The sequence below is a fragment of the Diabrotica undecimpunctata genome, chromosome 4, assembly GCF_040954645.1.
Source record: "Diabrotica undecimpunctata isolate CICGRU chromosome 4, icDiaUnde3, whole genome shotgun sequence".
Lineage (NCBI taxonomy): Eukaryota > Metazoa > Arthropoda > Insecta > Coleoptera > Chrysomelidae > Diabrotica > Diabrotica undecimpunctata.
This window is the reverse complement of record NC_092806.1, coordinates 73146931-73165417: the sequence shown is the minus strand read 5'-3', so window position 1 is coordinate 73165417 and position 18487 is coordinate 73146931. Positions and strand designations below refer to the sequence as shown.

At 32.2% G+C, this 18487-nt stretch overlaps 2 protein-coding genes across 3 annotated transcripts in view; one reads left to right on the top strand and one right to left on the bottom strand.

Annotated features, from left to right (window-relative positions):
- The window catches only part of LOC140439667 (uncharacterized), a 226478-nt gene that overhangs the window by 28236 nt on the left and 179755 nt on the right, over positions 1-18487 (bottom strand). The window lies entirely within an intron of this gene.
- Positions 2080-18487, top strand: part of LOC140439669 (paxillin) — a 127176-nt gene continuing 110768 nt past the window's right edge. The window contains exon 1 of one of the 2 annotated variants that reach the window (XM_072529730.1): positions 2080-2217. In XM_072529730.1, the coding sequence (XP_072385831.1) occupies positions 2215-2217 (3 nt within the window). In that variant the 5' untranslated portion in view covers positions 2080-2214. The remainder of the gene's footprint in view (positions 2218-18487) is intronic. The other variant, XM_072529734.1, reaches the window with a different exon arrangement.

The window sequence follows — 18487 nt, the reverse complement described above, 5'->3', positions numbered from 1 at the left end:
CTTCCACCAAGGAACTGGATGAAATTTACTGGCGAAGTTAATTTTCCCAATATTTTTATCTGCTGAATCTATTATCAGTTTTGTAATAAAATCTACTTCTTCATTCACATTACTGTTTTGATTTACGACATGCAAGTTGTGTTGGATATATATGGTTTTGAAATTTCTTCCAATCCGCATTTTTTAAGTACCATTTTACTTCTGGTATAGCTGTAGATGATTCTTCGTTATGAATTATAATAGGATAGTGACCACTATCGTATGGCTCCAGTAATACATCCCATGAAAGCATATGCGTTATTGATGGTTCGCATATAGATAAGTGTATAGCAGAACCTTCACCCGTTCTTATGTCGAAACGGGTGTCTTGTCCATCATTAAGTAGATTTGGGTTGAATTTTTCCAGAAGGGATTCTATTTTTCTACTGAGACTCGTTATTTTTGTTTGAACCCCATAAAGGGTTATGTGCGTTAAAATCTCCGACAGTTAGTCGTGGAGTAGATATTTGATCTAAGAGATCCGATATTTCGTTATGGTTAGGTTCTTGGTTGGGGGGAATGTATATGTTGCATACGGAAAAGGTACGTTCACGACGTGAACGCTTCTGCTATGACCCACATGTGCTACAAACACTATCACCGTCCAGATGGAGAGCTAACCCAAGTGTGTAACGAACAACAGCGGTAGCACTCTGCGTATCAACCGCAGAATATGCTTGCTCCATTTGGAAGCGATTAAAACAAGAGTTTAACACCTCTACTCATTGTCAGGAATCGCTTCCTCAGTTAACAAAAAAAGGAAAACGTAGAGGATGACAAAACGAACTAAACAGCACACTAAACTACATAAACGATTTAAATTTAGAACATCATTCGTTGTCACAGTTGAGCCATTATCCCACTATGCAAAAGCCACGAGATCCATAATGAAGTAAAAGCAGCAAATAGGATATATCACAAATATCTCAGAATTACTCCTACTATAGCAGCACAACTTGACTGGCAAAGATGGAAAACACTCTACAGGTGTCGAAAGATCCAAACAAAGTATGGTATCCTGGGGATATATTGAGAGAAATGACAGCTGTGCTTGTGGTGTGACCGAATCAATTCGACACCTACTGCATTGTCGTCTCGTAAACTAACTGTGACCAAGAGTGCTTTGATGCAGACTTAATGAAATGTAACGACGTAGCAATAGCGTATATCAACCAAGGGTTAAGCGAAATTAAGTGAAAGTTTTACTGTTTTAATTCATTTTTATATACACTTACATCTATTTGAATATATTTAATTTTTAGAACTTTACTGTGCTGTACGTTAATTTTTTTTTGTTTTAAGTTAAACTGTAGGATTTGTGAGCAATGTAGTTCATACATGAAATATATAAATAACACAAATCAATGGAAACATAATCATTCTGACTTACTTGTTCCATTTGCTTCCAATTCCAAACACATCTTTATTCAGAAAAATTTAAATTCATTATTATTTAGTTGATAAGAAAATGTTAGTGGAAAAGTTATTTTTGACCTTAATTTTTTTTCTCCAAGGATAATTATTGATTACCGATTTCTAATAGGCAGAGGCCTGTTTTCCGAATCGAGAAAGCAATTCAGAAGTAAGTTGTTGGTCTTACAGAAAATATTATTTTTGGATTTAATTAAGATAATACCATAAACCGCTCTTCAGTTTTAACAATGAATGTATAAACGAATACACTATAAAAAAATATTTTTGTATTACGTAAATACCCGTACTATTTTTCACATGACCCTGATATTATTCGAGGATAAATAAATCTATTCAAACATCCTCTGAGTAACTAATTTGTTTTTTAATTGGTGTCCATGTTGTGCCATCAATTCAGATCACGTGTTACACCTTTTCATAATAAACATTCCTTTTCGAAAAAAATTAAAAATGCAGTCCAGCATAGACGTTAAGTAACCATAGATGTGTGATTATTAACATTACTATTGCAGAGGAACTATTTTTAAATCATGACATGATATACATTTAAGGAACAATTGCAAGTTATTAGCAACTTTAGCAATAGCAATAATAAATGAGAGTCACAAATTGTTGAAGTCACCATTCGTGAAACTGTGTTATTTGTGGAAAGATATTAACAATTTTATGTTTTTATAGACAGTTTGTTTATTGATTACTCTGTATTTGTGTAGAGATTACTAAACAACATCAGAACTAATAATGGTAAGTTATTAGTCATTTTCATTTTTATTTAAGGTACTTCATTTATGCACTCATCTGTCTAAATTTAACAAGCCAACAGACTATGCAACGACAAAATAAATATAAGTATAATATAAATCATATTAAATATCAATAACAGAAATATATATATATATATATATATATATATATATATATATATATATATATATATATATATATAGGCATACTTTATATTTTTCAAAGTAACCAATTTTATGTTGACTTTTTATTTTAAAAATATTTTGAAAAAGGCTTCTGATCGGTCTGATATATTATATTTTTTACTTATTTTAAATCTTATTCGTTTTAGATTCCATCAATGCATGATCTTTTTGTGATGCTTTTATTACTTATTTTTGATTGCCGAATTTTAGCTAGATCAAAATTTAAATAAATCCCATATCCAAGCTTGTCCCTAAAGTATCTTTCTGATATTATTTTCCTTTCTTAATTATCTTTGAAAAGCTATACAAACAAATAAACCAGCACCCTACAAAAATTAATTGCCTCTTTTTTATTCCTTATTAAAAAAATCTCGTTTATAAAATACTGTTGTTAAATCTCGGTGAGTAAACTGTCATACCATAAGTCTAGAAGCCAGGGGGGTTGAGTATGTACTTTTATGTCCCCTCGTTACCTTGACGTTTTTTGTGTTTTTTGGTGCATATATTCGATTTTTAGAGCGTAACAGGCTGAAAACCCGTCAGATAATGTGTTATTAATAATTTAATTATATATCTTTGGAAAAAAATGTGTCGCTATTTGTAGCGACGGAGCTAAAGCTATGACTGGCAAAAATAGCTTACTCATTGCAAAATTAAAATCGATAATGCCAAATATATTCTGGACACACTGTTTCCTTCATCCACAGGCTCTAGCTGCTAAGGTAGTACATTCTGATTTAAATGACGTGCACAAGGAGGTAATAAAAATTGTGAATTCTTTCAAAAGTAAAGCTTTGCAAACCCGGCTATTCACAATTGCTTGTGAAGATATGGGCTCGCTTCGTCAAAATCTTCTTTAACACACAGAGGTCAGGGGGCCAAAACTTCGTTTGTGGTCAACCTCTTTGCAAAACAATTTGTTTGACTCTTTTTTATGTGTTCAGAAGATTGTTGAAGATAATGCAACAGACTAAAGTTTTGCAGTATCGGCTTACATTCCTTGCATTATACAGAGCTTGCATAATTTACAAGGGTAATGTTTGACATACTTTCCAGACTTGCACTCTGAAGCTGACAATGGGCGTAAATGGATTTTAAACCCTTTTTTGGACAAACCAATAGATCTAGCTGATGGTACCACAAAAATAAAAGAATGTCATATAGATTTAGCTGAGAATGGCATGCTTAATGGAATTTTATTCGCAAGTTGTCGACGTATTTTAGATGAAAAGAAAAGACGAATATCCAGAGCTGGCAAGAGAAGATCTTAAATTATTAGTGCAATTCGCCACTTCATACTTGTGCAAACTGACATTTTCTTCAATGGTAGACATTAAAACTTAAAGGAGAAATAGACTACAATTAGAAACTAGTTTAATTATTAAGGTTTCCAAAATAGCACCACAATTTGATAAACTTTCGAAAAATAAACAAGCACAACCTTCCCACTAAAACTGTGTTTTTTTGTTTATGAACCTCAACTTTTTCTTTCAGCCGGCGACCCCTGATTGAAAACACTGGTTTAAAAGATACAATCATTTAAAAAAAAAGGCACATAAAACCTAAAACTACGCACCAAAAATTATAAAAAAATGTCAAGGTACCGGGGGGACATAAAAGCGCATACTCAACCTCCCACTGGCTCCTAGACTATACGTTTAAGATATAACTATATTGTGAAAATACTATACTCGTAGATATGTATTAGAAGGCAGTCGGTTGCGATGGCTCTATTTAGTTTTCATTTTAGAGATTCTATTTAAAATTTATACATATATGTATAGTATTGTCATCGAATGCGATAGTCTGTGGATTAGTACGCATTTCGATGCGCATCGCCCCGCCTCGAATTTTCCCATTGGCTCTTGACATGGAAATCCCTATTTATCGCTCGAACAGCGCATATAAATATTGGCGATTTTCAAGTCAGCCAAGTCAGTCCCTCACGGGCTCTCCGAAAGCTTAGTGCTCTCGGGGCTCTGCTTCCTGCATTTATTTTCCATACTCTGTGGCTGAGAATTGTTTCAACTTAACTTGGTGTTTTTATTTCGACGGAGAAATTGTCATGTAAGAAATATCTTGCCTTTTTCAAGGCAAGACACCGAAGATAAATATTTTCCAAGTCCATAACCCGAAAATGGACTTAAGTAGAGGAGCTCTCGACAGTATATTCGAAGCCCTCTACAGAGCACCCGGGGATATCAGAAGGTGGTTAGACCCTTAATTGTTCCCCCGAGGTGACAGTATAAACGGGTCCTAACCATTTTTAGTTGGGAGGCAAATTATTTGTTACAAACTTTGTATAGTTGTCAATAATAATAGTAAAATTGAGTATGTAAATTATAATACGTTAATTATATATAGGTACAGATTAATTCCATAATTTTTATCTATGTGTATTTTTATCTATTTTAGTGGTTCGCTCTGTATCAGATTTATTATAGTTTCCATAGTTTATTTCTGCCTACTTCTTCAGTTACTTCAATGTTCAAATATTTAGTGTCTCATTCTAACATTTGCAATTTGAAACGTAACACATTCTAACATTTGCAATTTGAAGCGTAAAATAATTTTGATGCCATATCTTCCTACCTTATTTGACTACTTACTTTGTACACAAAGAAATTCATAAAGGTACCTGTATATCACCAGACAGACAGAAAATTAATCAAAAATAAACCGTGTGATAACAGAAGCTAAACATACGAAAACCATAAAAGATAGTCGAACCTAGTGACGTAGCCAGGATTTTATTTCGGGAGGTGTCCACTAGTTTAAGTTTCCTCCCCCCTTTCTACAAAACGGTTAGGTGATGTTAAAATGCTTGGAAGCTTTTGGGATGTGGTTATATAGATGACTACTACGAATAAGCTGAGTCGACAGAGTTAGAAATGAGGAGGTCATTAGACGTCTGAACCAAACAACACAACTGGTCAATATAATAAAGAGGCGCAAGCTGGAATACTTCGGTTACTTTATGAGACACCATAAAAAATATAAACTTTTACGGGTAAACGTAGGTAAACGTAGTCCTGGTAGAAAAAGAATATCATGGCTGAAAAATCTAAAACAATAGTAAGAAAAATCGACTACACCATTATTTAGAGCTGCTGCCAATAAAGTCACGATATCGAATATGGTAGCCAACGATCGATAACGGTCATGGAACTAGAAGAAGAAGAATGAATTATTTAGTTTTTGAAGTTATACTTCTATATGCGCGTTCGACGTTGGAAATTTGTACGGGAGTGAATCGGCAAAATCATTACATATGTAAGATATAGGTAAGAGAGAGACAGAAGACATATTTCTCTCTTTCTCTCTCGAGAATAAAAATGTTCCTTTTGTAAATATATTTAATATTTATTAATATTATTATTATTTTTCTGTTCAGATTTGTCTTGAGCCTCGTTAGGCATGTTAAATTATAAATTAAAACTTGTAAATATCTCAAGAAAGTTCAAATGTGTACTTATATACACAACAAACAACAATTAAATTTTGTATCTGTCAATGTGAGACAAATTGATAGGTGTATGACGAAACAATATTTTGATTTTATTAGTATTATTATCATGGTAAATTAAACATATGCGTAAGTAGCATCGAGTTATGTATATGTATATGTATATTGTCATTTTTATTTAAATACTTATGAATATTGCATTTTAATTTGTATTATTATATTAAATTATGTTGCAGTGTATTGTATTGTATTTTTATATTAATAACAAAATAAACAATGAATTTTACTGCAGAGTATGTGTAAAACAAATTTTTTGCATTCAACTCCTGAAATACATACATATATGAAATACATACCCCATACATATATGAAAATAAAAATATACATTTTCATCAAAATATTGATTCAATACTTCACTTACTATACTCCTATTACAGGTCAAATGTTGTTTATATACAGCAAACGATGCATTATATACCTATATACCTAATTCTATTTCTCTTTCTGTCTTCCTTACCTAAAGTATTACATATGTAATGATTGTGCAGATTGACTCCCATATAAATTTGTAACGGCGAACGCGTGTATAAAAGTATAACTTCTACCGGCAGTCCCACTGGACTGCCACACTGATTTTATTTTAATAGTTATCTTTATAAAATTTTTTTATAACAAGAATACTTACTCTTTGTAATATAGGTTTGGTCATTAGCGGAAAAACTTGCACAGAAAAATGATGATAATATAATGATCCTGATAAAGTATTAATCAATAAGTATGTAAATATATAAGAAACAGTATTTGGAAATTTGAAAACAATTGGTCGCTTCAAGCGTTGTTTCTGAGAGAACGGTTCATTCTACACAAAAAATGCTAATTAAAATATTTGTTCAAAATCATCTCAGCTACATTTTTTGTTTAAAACATTTTTTTCTACGGCGCAGCGTACAAATTCTTGGTAAATCGATGTTTTTCGATTCCCCCCTTGCCAAGGGGTGTTTAGAAGGAAGCTCAGGGTAGAAGTCGCAAACTTTTTGGGCTCCAAAAATTAACATTCTTAGCATTGTTCTTAAGATTTTAAGAGGTCAAATCTCTGACGGCTATTTGTGTACTTGTCATTCTTATTCGAGGCATCATCATATCGTTGACCTACACAATGATTCATATCGAATCCAAGTTTCGTAATATATTCTAAAAATATTGCCATGTTTTTGGTAGTTGTAGTTAACTCATACATACGAATAAATCTTACAAAATCTGCTCGTTTTAGAGATTTAGTTTTAAATAATAAAGAATAAAAAAAGAGTGAGTTAGTAGTCACAATCTAAAAAGTTACTGTCGAAAATGGTTGGACACCATTTAAAATAGTTTAAGAGGCATTACTTTCTAATAAAAGGTTTTGACAAGAGAACAAATATTACTCGTTTTGCTTCTTTAAAATAATCTCCAGAAAAATCAAAATATTTTTTAAATGTAAAATTAAATTGCCCAATTTAATATTTTTTTCCTATTTATTGAATTTTAAAATAATTAATATTTTATAATATTTCGGGAGGTATCCGGACCTCCTAGAACCCCCCCCCCCCGGCCTCCCGGCTACGTCACTGATCGAACCTATAGGTAGCGGGGGCAAATTTCGTCAATGTATCGGTTACGACGCATGTTAGATAAAATTAGTATATTTTTAACGTCATCAGATTCTTCCCAGTATGTGCGTCTTCTTGGATTCGTGCTGTACCCACTAACTAGTAAAATCCATATAAAGGCTTTTAAATCGTCTACTTTAAATTCTAAAGTATTAACTTTTTGAAGAGCATAACGAACTGTCTCCTTTACAATATTTGTTAAAAGCTCTTCATTGAAAAAAAAATCTAATCTGTAGAAGAGTGAGTGGTCGTGAATAAAATGAAGGGGTGTATGTGTTCCATTGAGTTTTTTTTTATGTTCAATATCCAAATAAAGGAAATTTTCATCTGGTAAATCTCCCTCAAATCATTTCCGTGGTAGGAGAGTTACACCTTTTGCACAAATCTCAGTAGATGCCACTTAAATATATTAAATTTCTTCATTTTGTGTCTCTATTTCTGTTTCCATCTTAATCTCTACCATATCTTCTTCTTCCTGAACCTGTGTCATACTTTGAAGATCTGTCTCTTTTTTATATAGATTTATATTTTCTTCGTCGATCCTTCTTTCTCCTTCTTGATCAATTACAGCTTCTGATTCTGCATCCAACATATTTTTGTTTAGGTTATTGCATGTTCCCTCACAGTCTTCATCTCCACTATCTTCATCAGTCAATTCAGTGGGGTTAGGAGGTGCTAGGAAAACATCTGCACTGAAAGCCGACTCCATAAGGTTCGATTCTTCCAGCATGGACATAATTTTATGTGCCATTGATTCGTAAAGAAGTTTTTAGGACGACTATTATAGTACGACCGAAACTGGTAGAGCCAAGTTTATTTGACATCTTATTTCTACCTTCTAGAAAACAAAATGATTTATGTACTAATAATATGCCTTGTACCCTGCGTTGCGAAAACGCAACACTGATAATTGGGTAGTTGTACCAACTAGTAAACATAAAATAATAGCACTTACTTGATATATTATATCCTTTTCAACGATTTAACAATACATTGCTACCAAAAACCGAATTTTTATCCAGTTGATTTATACACAAACGACTTACTACTAACTAAAAACACGTGTTCACAGAAGTCAAAATTAACCTATAACTTTCAATATGCCAACTGTTAATAGAAACCTAAGTTTTGCGACCAATTTCCATTAAAATATACATAGGAAACTGTTGTGAAATAAATTATAACTTTGACTGCCCTGTCATGTCATCTTCCAAAATATGACGCCATAGTGGGCTATGTTAACTGTTGCGAAAACACAACGCTGGGCAATAATGGGTTAAAGTAAAAAGATTATTATTTACAAATAAAAAGTATTTAATCAAAATTGATAAATATAAACTTCCATTATACATGATTATTCTTCTTTTGTTGATCAAAGAAGTTTGCAACAGTAAGTTTATTTCAGCTACTAATACGATGTGGTAGGAATTTTTTGTTATATCTTTCTGACAATATTACTCTTCTAAATAATAAAAAAAAATATTAAAAATCCGTTATAAAAGGTATATAATTTAAAAACCCAATCGGGCTATATCACAAAACGTTTTCGGAATCCATATTCCATCATCAGTGCACCTAAAAAGTATATAACCACTTAATTAAAAAGAACGTGAAATTTAAATTTTGACCAATTAAATTTCACGTTCTTTTTATTAAGTAGTTATATACTTTTTAGGTGCACTGATGATGGAATATGGATTCCGAAAATGTTTTGTGATATAGCCCGATTGGGTTTTTAAATTATATACCTTTTATAAAGAATGTTTAATAAAATTTTTTGTTATATATGGTATACAGCCAACTACAGGAACTTAGATTCCTTGTGGAATCTTCTAAATATTTCCAAACTAAGTAAACCGAACATAGTATCCTATGGTCACCACCATACCACACTCTTTTTAACTAACACTATTGAACTTATTCGGGCGTCCTTAAATGATTAAATTTACAGATGTTAATGGCTCCCTTAAAAATGATGAATAAAGCAATAGGATAAGGACTGCGATAATTTGAATTTATGGCTACTTAATAGTTCGAAAATTACAAAAGAATCAGAGTAACTAGGCCTTTTAGTCTTCTATGGAGAATATTATATTATATTCTATATAATATTTCTATACATTAGATCACAAATGATTTAATGAGATACATTGTTATTATTAAAAACATTCCTTGGAATTACATGAAAATTTACCAAAGACACTTTGCCTTATTGTTTTATATCTTTTTTAAATTTCTAATCTTAACTATGTACAAAAACAGTATTTGGTTTTTGGCCAACCTTACTTTCTGTGTTAATCTCCATGGTATAATTTCAGTATGTGAACCTCGAACGCACCTTCAGTAGATGTTCATATTTTACGAACCTCTTAAAACTTGCTAGTTTTGTTACATAATGATGTTGTGAATATTAATGGGTTAACCAACCGTATAAAAACCTTGATGCAAGAGGCTCTCAAATAGAATGACTGCAAATTTATTAAAATGCGAATCAAAAACATTATATCTGTAAATTCCCCAATTGTTTAATTTTTTGTGTACTTACATTATATAAGCCAGACAATTTATTTTATGTTTTATTTTTTTAACTATGATACACAAGTTTAAAATGTATATGATGATGTGTTGTAATTGTTTAGCATGCCTCACATTTTTCTTAAAATCTTTAATTTGATTCTCTATGGCAGTTGTTACCAAAGTGTGGGACGCGACCCACTAGAGGGTCGCGAGAGAATTGTCGAAAAAAAAACCTTTTTTACAAGGATGTTTATTTTATAGCTTGAATATGTTAAATATCAAATAAAAATATAACGCCCGAATTATCATAATATAGTTGACGTTTATATAGTAACATAAATTTGACTACCTCGTAAAACATAAATAATAAATAAACACGTTACATAAAAATACATTACAAAGTAAAGAAGTACGTATTAATGCGACGTATGTGCCTGTTTTTCGGAAACTAGCTCTTCAAACCTGGGTTCTGTATTCGATATTCACACAATTATGTAATTTTTGAATTTTAAGCGAGTTTTAATAGTAGTTATTGATAAGAAATTATCAATAACTATCAATAACAAAAAGGTATTCAGTACCCATCTGTACTTGTCATGGCTGGTTTGAATTTTTTTTTAGGAAATACTCACAGAGCTGCTGTTTTATAGTGTCCAAAGTTGCTTGCATATCTGTTAAAACATGCTCAAAATTTATCCTATTATTATAGTTGGCTAATTATTCCATGAGTTCTTGAACGCACTAAAATAAATCAAAATTCTTTTTTCCAATAATTGAAAGTTATTTCAATCATATTTTAGTTTTGATCTTCTATTTATTTTGCTACCCTGTATAACTGTATAACAAAATATATATATATATATATATATATATATATATATATATATATATATATATATATATATATATATATATATATATATATATATATACATTGGTTTAGAACATCTTTCGACGTTGTCCGATACCTAAACACCATCTCTTCCTATCTTCGCAGTCGTTTGTTGTTAAATTTCTTTCGCTCATGGACTTGTTTACGCCGTGTTGCCATTCTAATCTGGGTCTTCCTCTTTTCCGTCGACCTATCGGTTGCCATTCTACTACTTTTTTGGGGAGTCTTGTTGCTGGCATCCGTTGAACATGCCCATACCACCTTAATTGTTTCTTGAGTTAATTTCTCCACCTTAATTGAGTTATATTTCCTTCTATTCCCATACGTTGTTTTATTACATCATTTCTGATTCGGTCTCGTCTAGAAAGATCTTCTCATTGCATCCATCTCTACTGCTTCTATTCGCTTTTTGTTCTTTTCACTAATTTTCCATGTTTCAGCGCCATAAGGAAGAGTAGTTTTAATCATGGTCTCATATATATTAAATTTTCTTCCTTTCGTTATCTCTTTACTCCACAGTATACCATTGAGACATCCTAAGACTTTCTTTGCTTGAGTGATTCGTTTTTCTATTTCCCGTGTATCAGTTCCTGTATTGTCAAAGGCAACACCCAAGTAGTCATAGCTTTGACAACAGGAAATATGTTGTCCGTTTTCGAGGTCTATGTTAACTGACTCGTTTCCAATACAAAGATATTTGGTTTTTGTTGTATTGACAGTCATTCCCCAGTCGTTATATTCTTCTACCAGTTTTCTAAGCATGTACTGCATGTCTTCCCTGTCGGTCGCTAGCACTACCTGGTTATCAGCAAACTGGAGTATATATATACATTCATTGCTAAGCTCTATACCCATCCTATGCACCTTTCTTTTCCATCTTTACAATGCCGCTGCAACATATATCTTGAATAAGGTTGGTGAGATCAGCATCCCTGTCGCAAGCCTTTTGTAACCAGGAATTCTTCCGTTAGATATTTTCCTGTTTTTATCTGTGCCTTTGAGTCTCTATATAGTTCTTGTACAGCAGTTATCAATATGTGGTTGATGTAAGATCTTTTCAACGTTGTCCACAGTTTTGTTAAGGGGATGTTGTCATATGCCTTTTGCAGGTCTACAAAAGTAATATGAGTTTCTAGATTCTTAGCCGATCTTTTTTCTATTATTTGTTTAAGACAAAATACGTTATCGGTGCACGATCTTCCTGCACGGAACCCGCTTTGTTCTTCCTCTTCATTGTGCTTATATTCTTCCTCGATCATATTTCTCAAAATTCGTCCATACAGTCTGCTCAGGGTGCTGGTTACCGATATGCCTCTATAATTATTACAATTCCTTTTGTCCTCCTTTTTGTGTATTGAGGACATGTATGCCGTTCTCCATTGTTCTGGTACTGGGTGTCCATTTAGACACTGATTGATCACATAAGTTAATTTTTCAAATAGTTTATGAGTTCCATTCTTAAGCATTTCAGCATAGATTCCCTCAGATCCAGCGGATTTACCATTCTTTAGGGTCATTACAGCCTTCCTTACTGTTTCAATGTCTACCCTCGCTTTCTTTCCTTGTATATGTACTGACTGTATTGGAGAGTTCGCTAGGTATTTTTGTCTTGCCTCTGTCAGCAAGCTTTCATAGTGATCTTTCCATTGTCTTGGTTTTATGGTGTGTATGTGTGCTTTGTCTTTTCCTGTATTTTTTACTGATTGTATAAAATTCCATACCTCTGTACATTGCTTCCCTCCGATGTATGTATTGATTTCTTGACATTTCTGATCCCATGTTTTATTCTTTTCTTGTTTTATCATTTTTCGTAATTGTCTATCGGTTTCTTTGTAAGCTTGATGGTCTTCAGTATTTTTTGTATTTAGCCATTTTAGATGCTGTTTTTTTTTCTATTTTACCATATATTCGATTTCTTCGTTCCACCATATTTTGTTACTAATTTTATTTTGCTGTATCCCGAGTGTCTCCTTAGAGGCCTGGTGTAAACTAGCAATAACATTCTCGTAAATATCTGAAATATCTCTCTATTTCTCGTAGATTTTCATCCAGTCGTCGTTGGTATAGCTGTTTAGTACTATCATTTATAAACCTATTGAAGTTGTACTTCGGAGTGTCCACTGTCTGCAAGTCTTGCTTGTCTTTTAGGTTTTGGTCTCCGTGTATTATCTTAAGTGGGAACAAAATGTTCGCTCTTACTAAGTAGTGATCGGATCCACATGTTATTCCTCGGAGAACTCTTACATCATTCCACTGCAAAACAGATTTTTGTTTACTAATAATATAATCGATGACTGATTTTAGATTGCGTGTTTGTTGAATCCAGGTATATCTATGTATGTCCTTATGTTTGTAGAATCCATTGCTAATTTTTAACTCATAGCTCTCACATAAGTGTATAAGTCTACCGCCATTATCATTAGTTGCCATTTCTCCAAAAGGTCCTACTACTCTACTGTTTTTCTGATATCCCGTTCTACTATTGAAGTCTCCAAGCATAATTATTTCTCTGTTTAATAAATAATTTTTTTAAATATAATAATATTTAATAAAAAATATAATAATTTATAATGGGTGTTCGGATTTCTACGTCACTTAGTATAAAATCGGCTATATTGAAAGAGAAATCTTTCTGTATTTCTTATACAGGGTGACTCTTTAGTAAGTTCCAATAGACATTTTAGAGAAACTTGACATAATTAATATTTGAAAATTTAGTATGGAAAGTTTTTAAATATGCTCGGTGAATCTAAACTATTTAGAGCCTCCTATCACTTGCGCTTATACCAGAAGTTGACTAAAGCTTTCTTATTTTACATATAATGCCCTGTATTAGTAAACATTTCGATAGAACAGATCTTGAGAATTCTCTTAATATAAGTTTATGATACCTTTTACACTGAGTGTTTTACGAAATATGAAAAATCAACAAGTCTTCACAGACACTTCGTCTTAGGGCTAGCGACCTTCAGTGGAGTTTTACGTTGCCATGTTATCTATTCGTGTTGTAACTTAACATCATAGTTTATAAAGTTAAATAATGCAACTCAAAGTTAATTTAACATTTAAAGAATTTTTACCCATTTACTTAGTGACTTCAAACATGTACATCCAGATAGCACTGATGATGAAATATTAATTCCGAAAACGTTCTGTGATGTAGCCCGATAGGATTTTTAATATTATACCTTTTATAAAGGAATTTTTAAATAAAATTTTTTAAATATTTTTAAGTATGTATCTAGGATCGGTATTACAGAATAATGGAAAATAGATGGAGATGTATACGGTAGACTTAGGATTGGATGAATGAAGTGGAAGGAAGCGAGTGGTATGTTTAGTGACAAAAAAAATTCCAATGAAGCTGAAGGAAAAATTCTATAAAACAGCAATAAAACCAGCTATGATGTACGTACCTGAATGTTCGTCAGTTAAAAAAAAAGACGCACAACAAATGCACGTGGAGAAAGGAAAATGTTTAGACGAACGAGTGGAGTGACAAAAATGATAAAATTAAGAATGAGTAGGTATATTAGGGAAATCAGAAATAAAAAAGGCATTGAAAGAAATGAATAACAACAAATCGCCTGGGAAAGATGCAATAACTGCAGAAATGCTGAAATATTGTGGAAAATTGGTAATTAATACTTAAGATTCTCTTTTTTAACAAGATATTAGAAGAAAAAAAGAATCCCAAACAACTGGAAGGAATCCGTAACCATTATCCTACACAAGAAAGGGGATAAAGCAGATATAAAAAACTACCGTCCTATAACACTCCTCAATGTAATGTATAAACTCCTAACAAAAATTTTTACCAATAGATTGACGACAAAATTCGACGGATATCAGTCGAAAGAACAAGCTGGTTTTAGAAAGAGATTTAGCACAAGTGACCATTTACTAAGTATGAAAATACTTATAGAACGAGCAAATGAATACCACATTCCTCTATATATATAGCGTTCATAGATTTCGAAAAGGCATTCGACAGTGTCGAACATTGGACAGTAAAAAGTTCTTTGATTAACAGCAGAATTGACCACAGATATACGGAACTAATAGCCAATATATATATATATATATATATATATATATATATATATATATATATATATAAGGAAGCCAAAACAACAATTAAAGTATATGAAGGAACAAAATCAATACAAATAAATAGAGGCGTGAGACAGGGTGACACAATATCACCGAAACTTTTCAATCAGGCTCTGGAAGATATTTTTAAAAGATTAGAATGGAAAGAAAAAGGTATAAAAATTTGTGGACAACGCTTGAACCATCTAATGTACGCTGATAACATCGCATTGATAAACGATAAAAAAGAAGAATTATTTGAAATGATGAAAGAACTGGACGTAGAAGCTGGAAAGATAGGCCTTAATATAAATTACAGCAAGACCAAAATCAATTACTATTTAAATGGGAATAAGCCACAAGTAAAGGTTAAAATACGTTTATTAACGTTTCAATTTCCACTTCAGAAATCGTTCTCAAAATACAAACATTAGTAAATTAAACTTTAAATTTAATTTAAAGTTTAAATTAAATTTAAATTATTTAAATTTAAATAATTTAAATTTTTAGATTTCCGAAGTGGAAATTGAAACGTCAATAAACGTATTTTAACCTTTAATTGTGGCTTATTCCAGTTAAATAGTAATTAATTTAAAATGCCACAAGAAAATAGCTTCAGAACAATATTAAGACCAAAATCATAACAAATACAGATGAAAACATCACAATGAGGATCGCACAAGATGAAATTGAACAATTTCAGAATTATATATATATATATATATATATATATATATATATATATATATATATATATATATATATATATCTGGGTCAAACTATAAAACTTAACAAAGAAAACCAAACAGCAAAGATAAAAAGACGAGTTAGACTGGCATGGGCAGCATTTTGCAAACTAAGCTACATCCTTAAAAACAAAAGATATTCACAGCATCTTAAGATCAAAGAATACAATCAATGCGTACTCCCTGTTCTCACTTATGGTTCCCAAACGTGGACATTTACAAAAGCAAACATGGACAAAATCATAAAAACCCAAAGAGCAATGGAAAGAAAAATGTTGCACATAAGACTAATGGATAAAAAGAGAAACAAGTGGATAAGGGAGAAAACAAAAGTGAGGAATGTTAGACAAGAAGTTGCAAAATTGAAATGGAGATTTGCCGGACACAATATAAGACAAATAGAAGACCGATGGAACAAAATTCTTATAAGTTGGAGACCGTGGGAATATAAACGAAGCAGAGGAAGGCCCCAAATGAGATGGGCGTTGATATCAAGAAGCACGTGGGCTATAGGTGGATCACTGTAGCGACAGACAGACAGAGAAGATGGTTTGGTCATGTTCAACCTATACGAAGAATTGCTAATCTGCGAGTTCCTGGAAGGGGCAGGAGCGGAATACCAAATAAGACTTGAGTAGACGCTTAGGAACGATATGTCGATAATGGGGAATGGTAATGGTATGGCTCAAGACAGAAACTTATGGAGAAATTTAATTAGGGAAGCCGACTCCGCATAATAATAAAGGTGAAGAGAATGATGATGATGTGTTTGTAGTATGATTTTGAGTATTATTGTATAACATGGCATGGAAATTTTAGTTGACTGTTCTCAGTTCACGTAAATTATAAAAAGATAAACAGGTTTATATTTCTGAGAACTGATAACTGTCAAATAAAAGTTTCATGGCATGCTATACAATAATAATCAAAATTATAACACAAACATTTAATCTATACATTTAAAGCTAAATATCTCAATATCTGTTAAATTTAGGTATAAAAAGTAGTTAACCAAACTAAAAGAACAGTTAAGAAATTTTTAAGTATTCGTTTTGAATCACCTTGTAATTGAATATTGTTTTATTCATAAAATGTTAAAAGTTTTTTTAAAATGTCGATTCTTCTTCTTCTTTGAGTGCCTCTCCTATCGGAGATTGGATATCATTAGGGCGATTCTAATTTTATTTACTGCTGTTTTGAATAATTCGTTAGTGGTACAGCCAAACCACTCTCTTAAATTTCTCATCCAGGACATTCTTCTACGGCCTGGATTTCTGCGTCCTTGGATTTTTCCTTGCATTATATTTTGTAGGAATGTGTACTTTTGTCCTCTCATCAGGTGGCCTAAGTATTCAAGTTTTCTCTTTTTTATATTCAGTATAATTTTTTGATCGTTATTTATTCTGCGTATTACCTCTTCATTTGTAATTTTATCCACCCAACTAATTTTTAGTATACGGCGCTAGCACCATATCTCAAAACTTTCAAGATTTTTAACATTCCTCTGTTTAAGAGTCCATGCTTTAAACCCGTAAAGCAAAGTACTGAATACATAGCATTTTAACATTCTAGTTCGTAGCTGAATACTAATATCACGATTACAAAATAATTTTTTCATTTTTATAAAGGTAGACCTGACAATTTCAATACGTCTTTTTATCTCGTAATTTTGGTCACCTGTTTCATTGATGAGGGTTCCCAAGTATTTGTATTCGCTTACTTTTTCGAGTTGGGTACCGTTTATTGCGATACTAGTGTCATGTATTGGATTCTTACTGAAGGTCATATATTTGGCTTTTTTGACGTTCATCCTTATGCCGTAGTTATGACATATCTCATTCATACTTTCAACTAGATGTTGTAGATCTTTCGCTGTTCTTGCCATTATCACAGTATCGTCAGCATATCGAATGTTATTGATAACTTCTTCATTGACTATTATCCCTTCGTTTGCATGTGACAGAGCTTCTTGGCATATTTGTTCGCTGTAGATAATAAACAAGAGTGGTGACAATATACAACCCTCTCGTACTCCTCTACGTATTTCTATTTCGTCCGATGTTTGGTCTTCTATTTTTATATTAGCTCGCTGATTAAAGTACAGATTTAATATTATTTGTATGTCTCTTATTTGTATGTCACAAATATAAATATTTGGGAACAAGCGTTAATAACAACAATGACATCACAGAAGAAATAAAAACTAGAATTGGAAAGGCTCGAGCTGCTTTTGTTAATATGAAGGACATTCTGGGAAGTCATGACATTAACTTAAACCTGAAAATGAGATTGGTTAGATGCTACATCTTCTCGATACTGCTGTACGGAGTAGAGACTTGGACTTTAAACAAGAGAAATATTGATAAACTAGAGTCCTTCGAAGTGTGGATATACAGAAGAATTTTGAAAATACCTTGGACAGACAAAGTAACAAATAGTGAAGTTCTTCGAAGAATGAACAAAGAACGGGAGTTGTTGATCACCATCAAGAGAAGAAAGTTGAAATATTTTGGTCATGTGATGAGACGGAAAAAGTACCGATTGCTCCAGTTAATTATCTAAGGAAAGATTCAGGGCAAACGAAGCGTGGGGAGACGACGTATATCTTGGCTGCGCAATTTAAGAGACTGGTTCCAGTGCACATCTAACCAATTATTTAGAGCAACAGCTTCAAAGATACGAATAGCAATGATGATTACCAAACTCCGTAGCGGAGAGGGCACTTG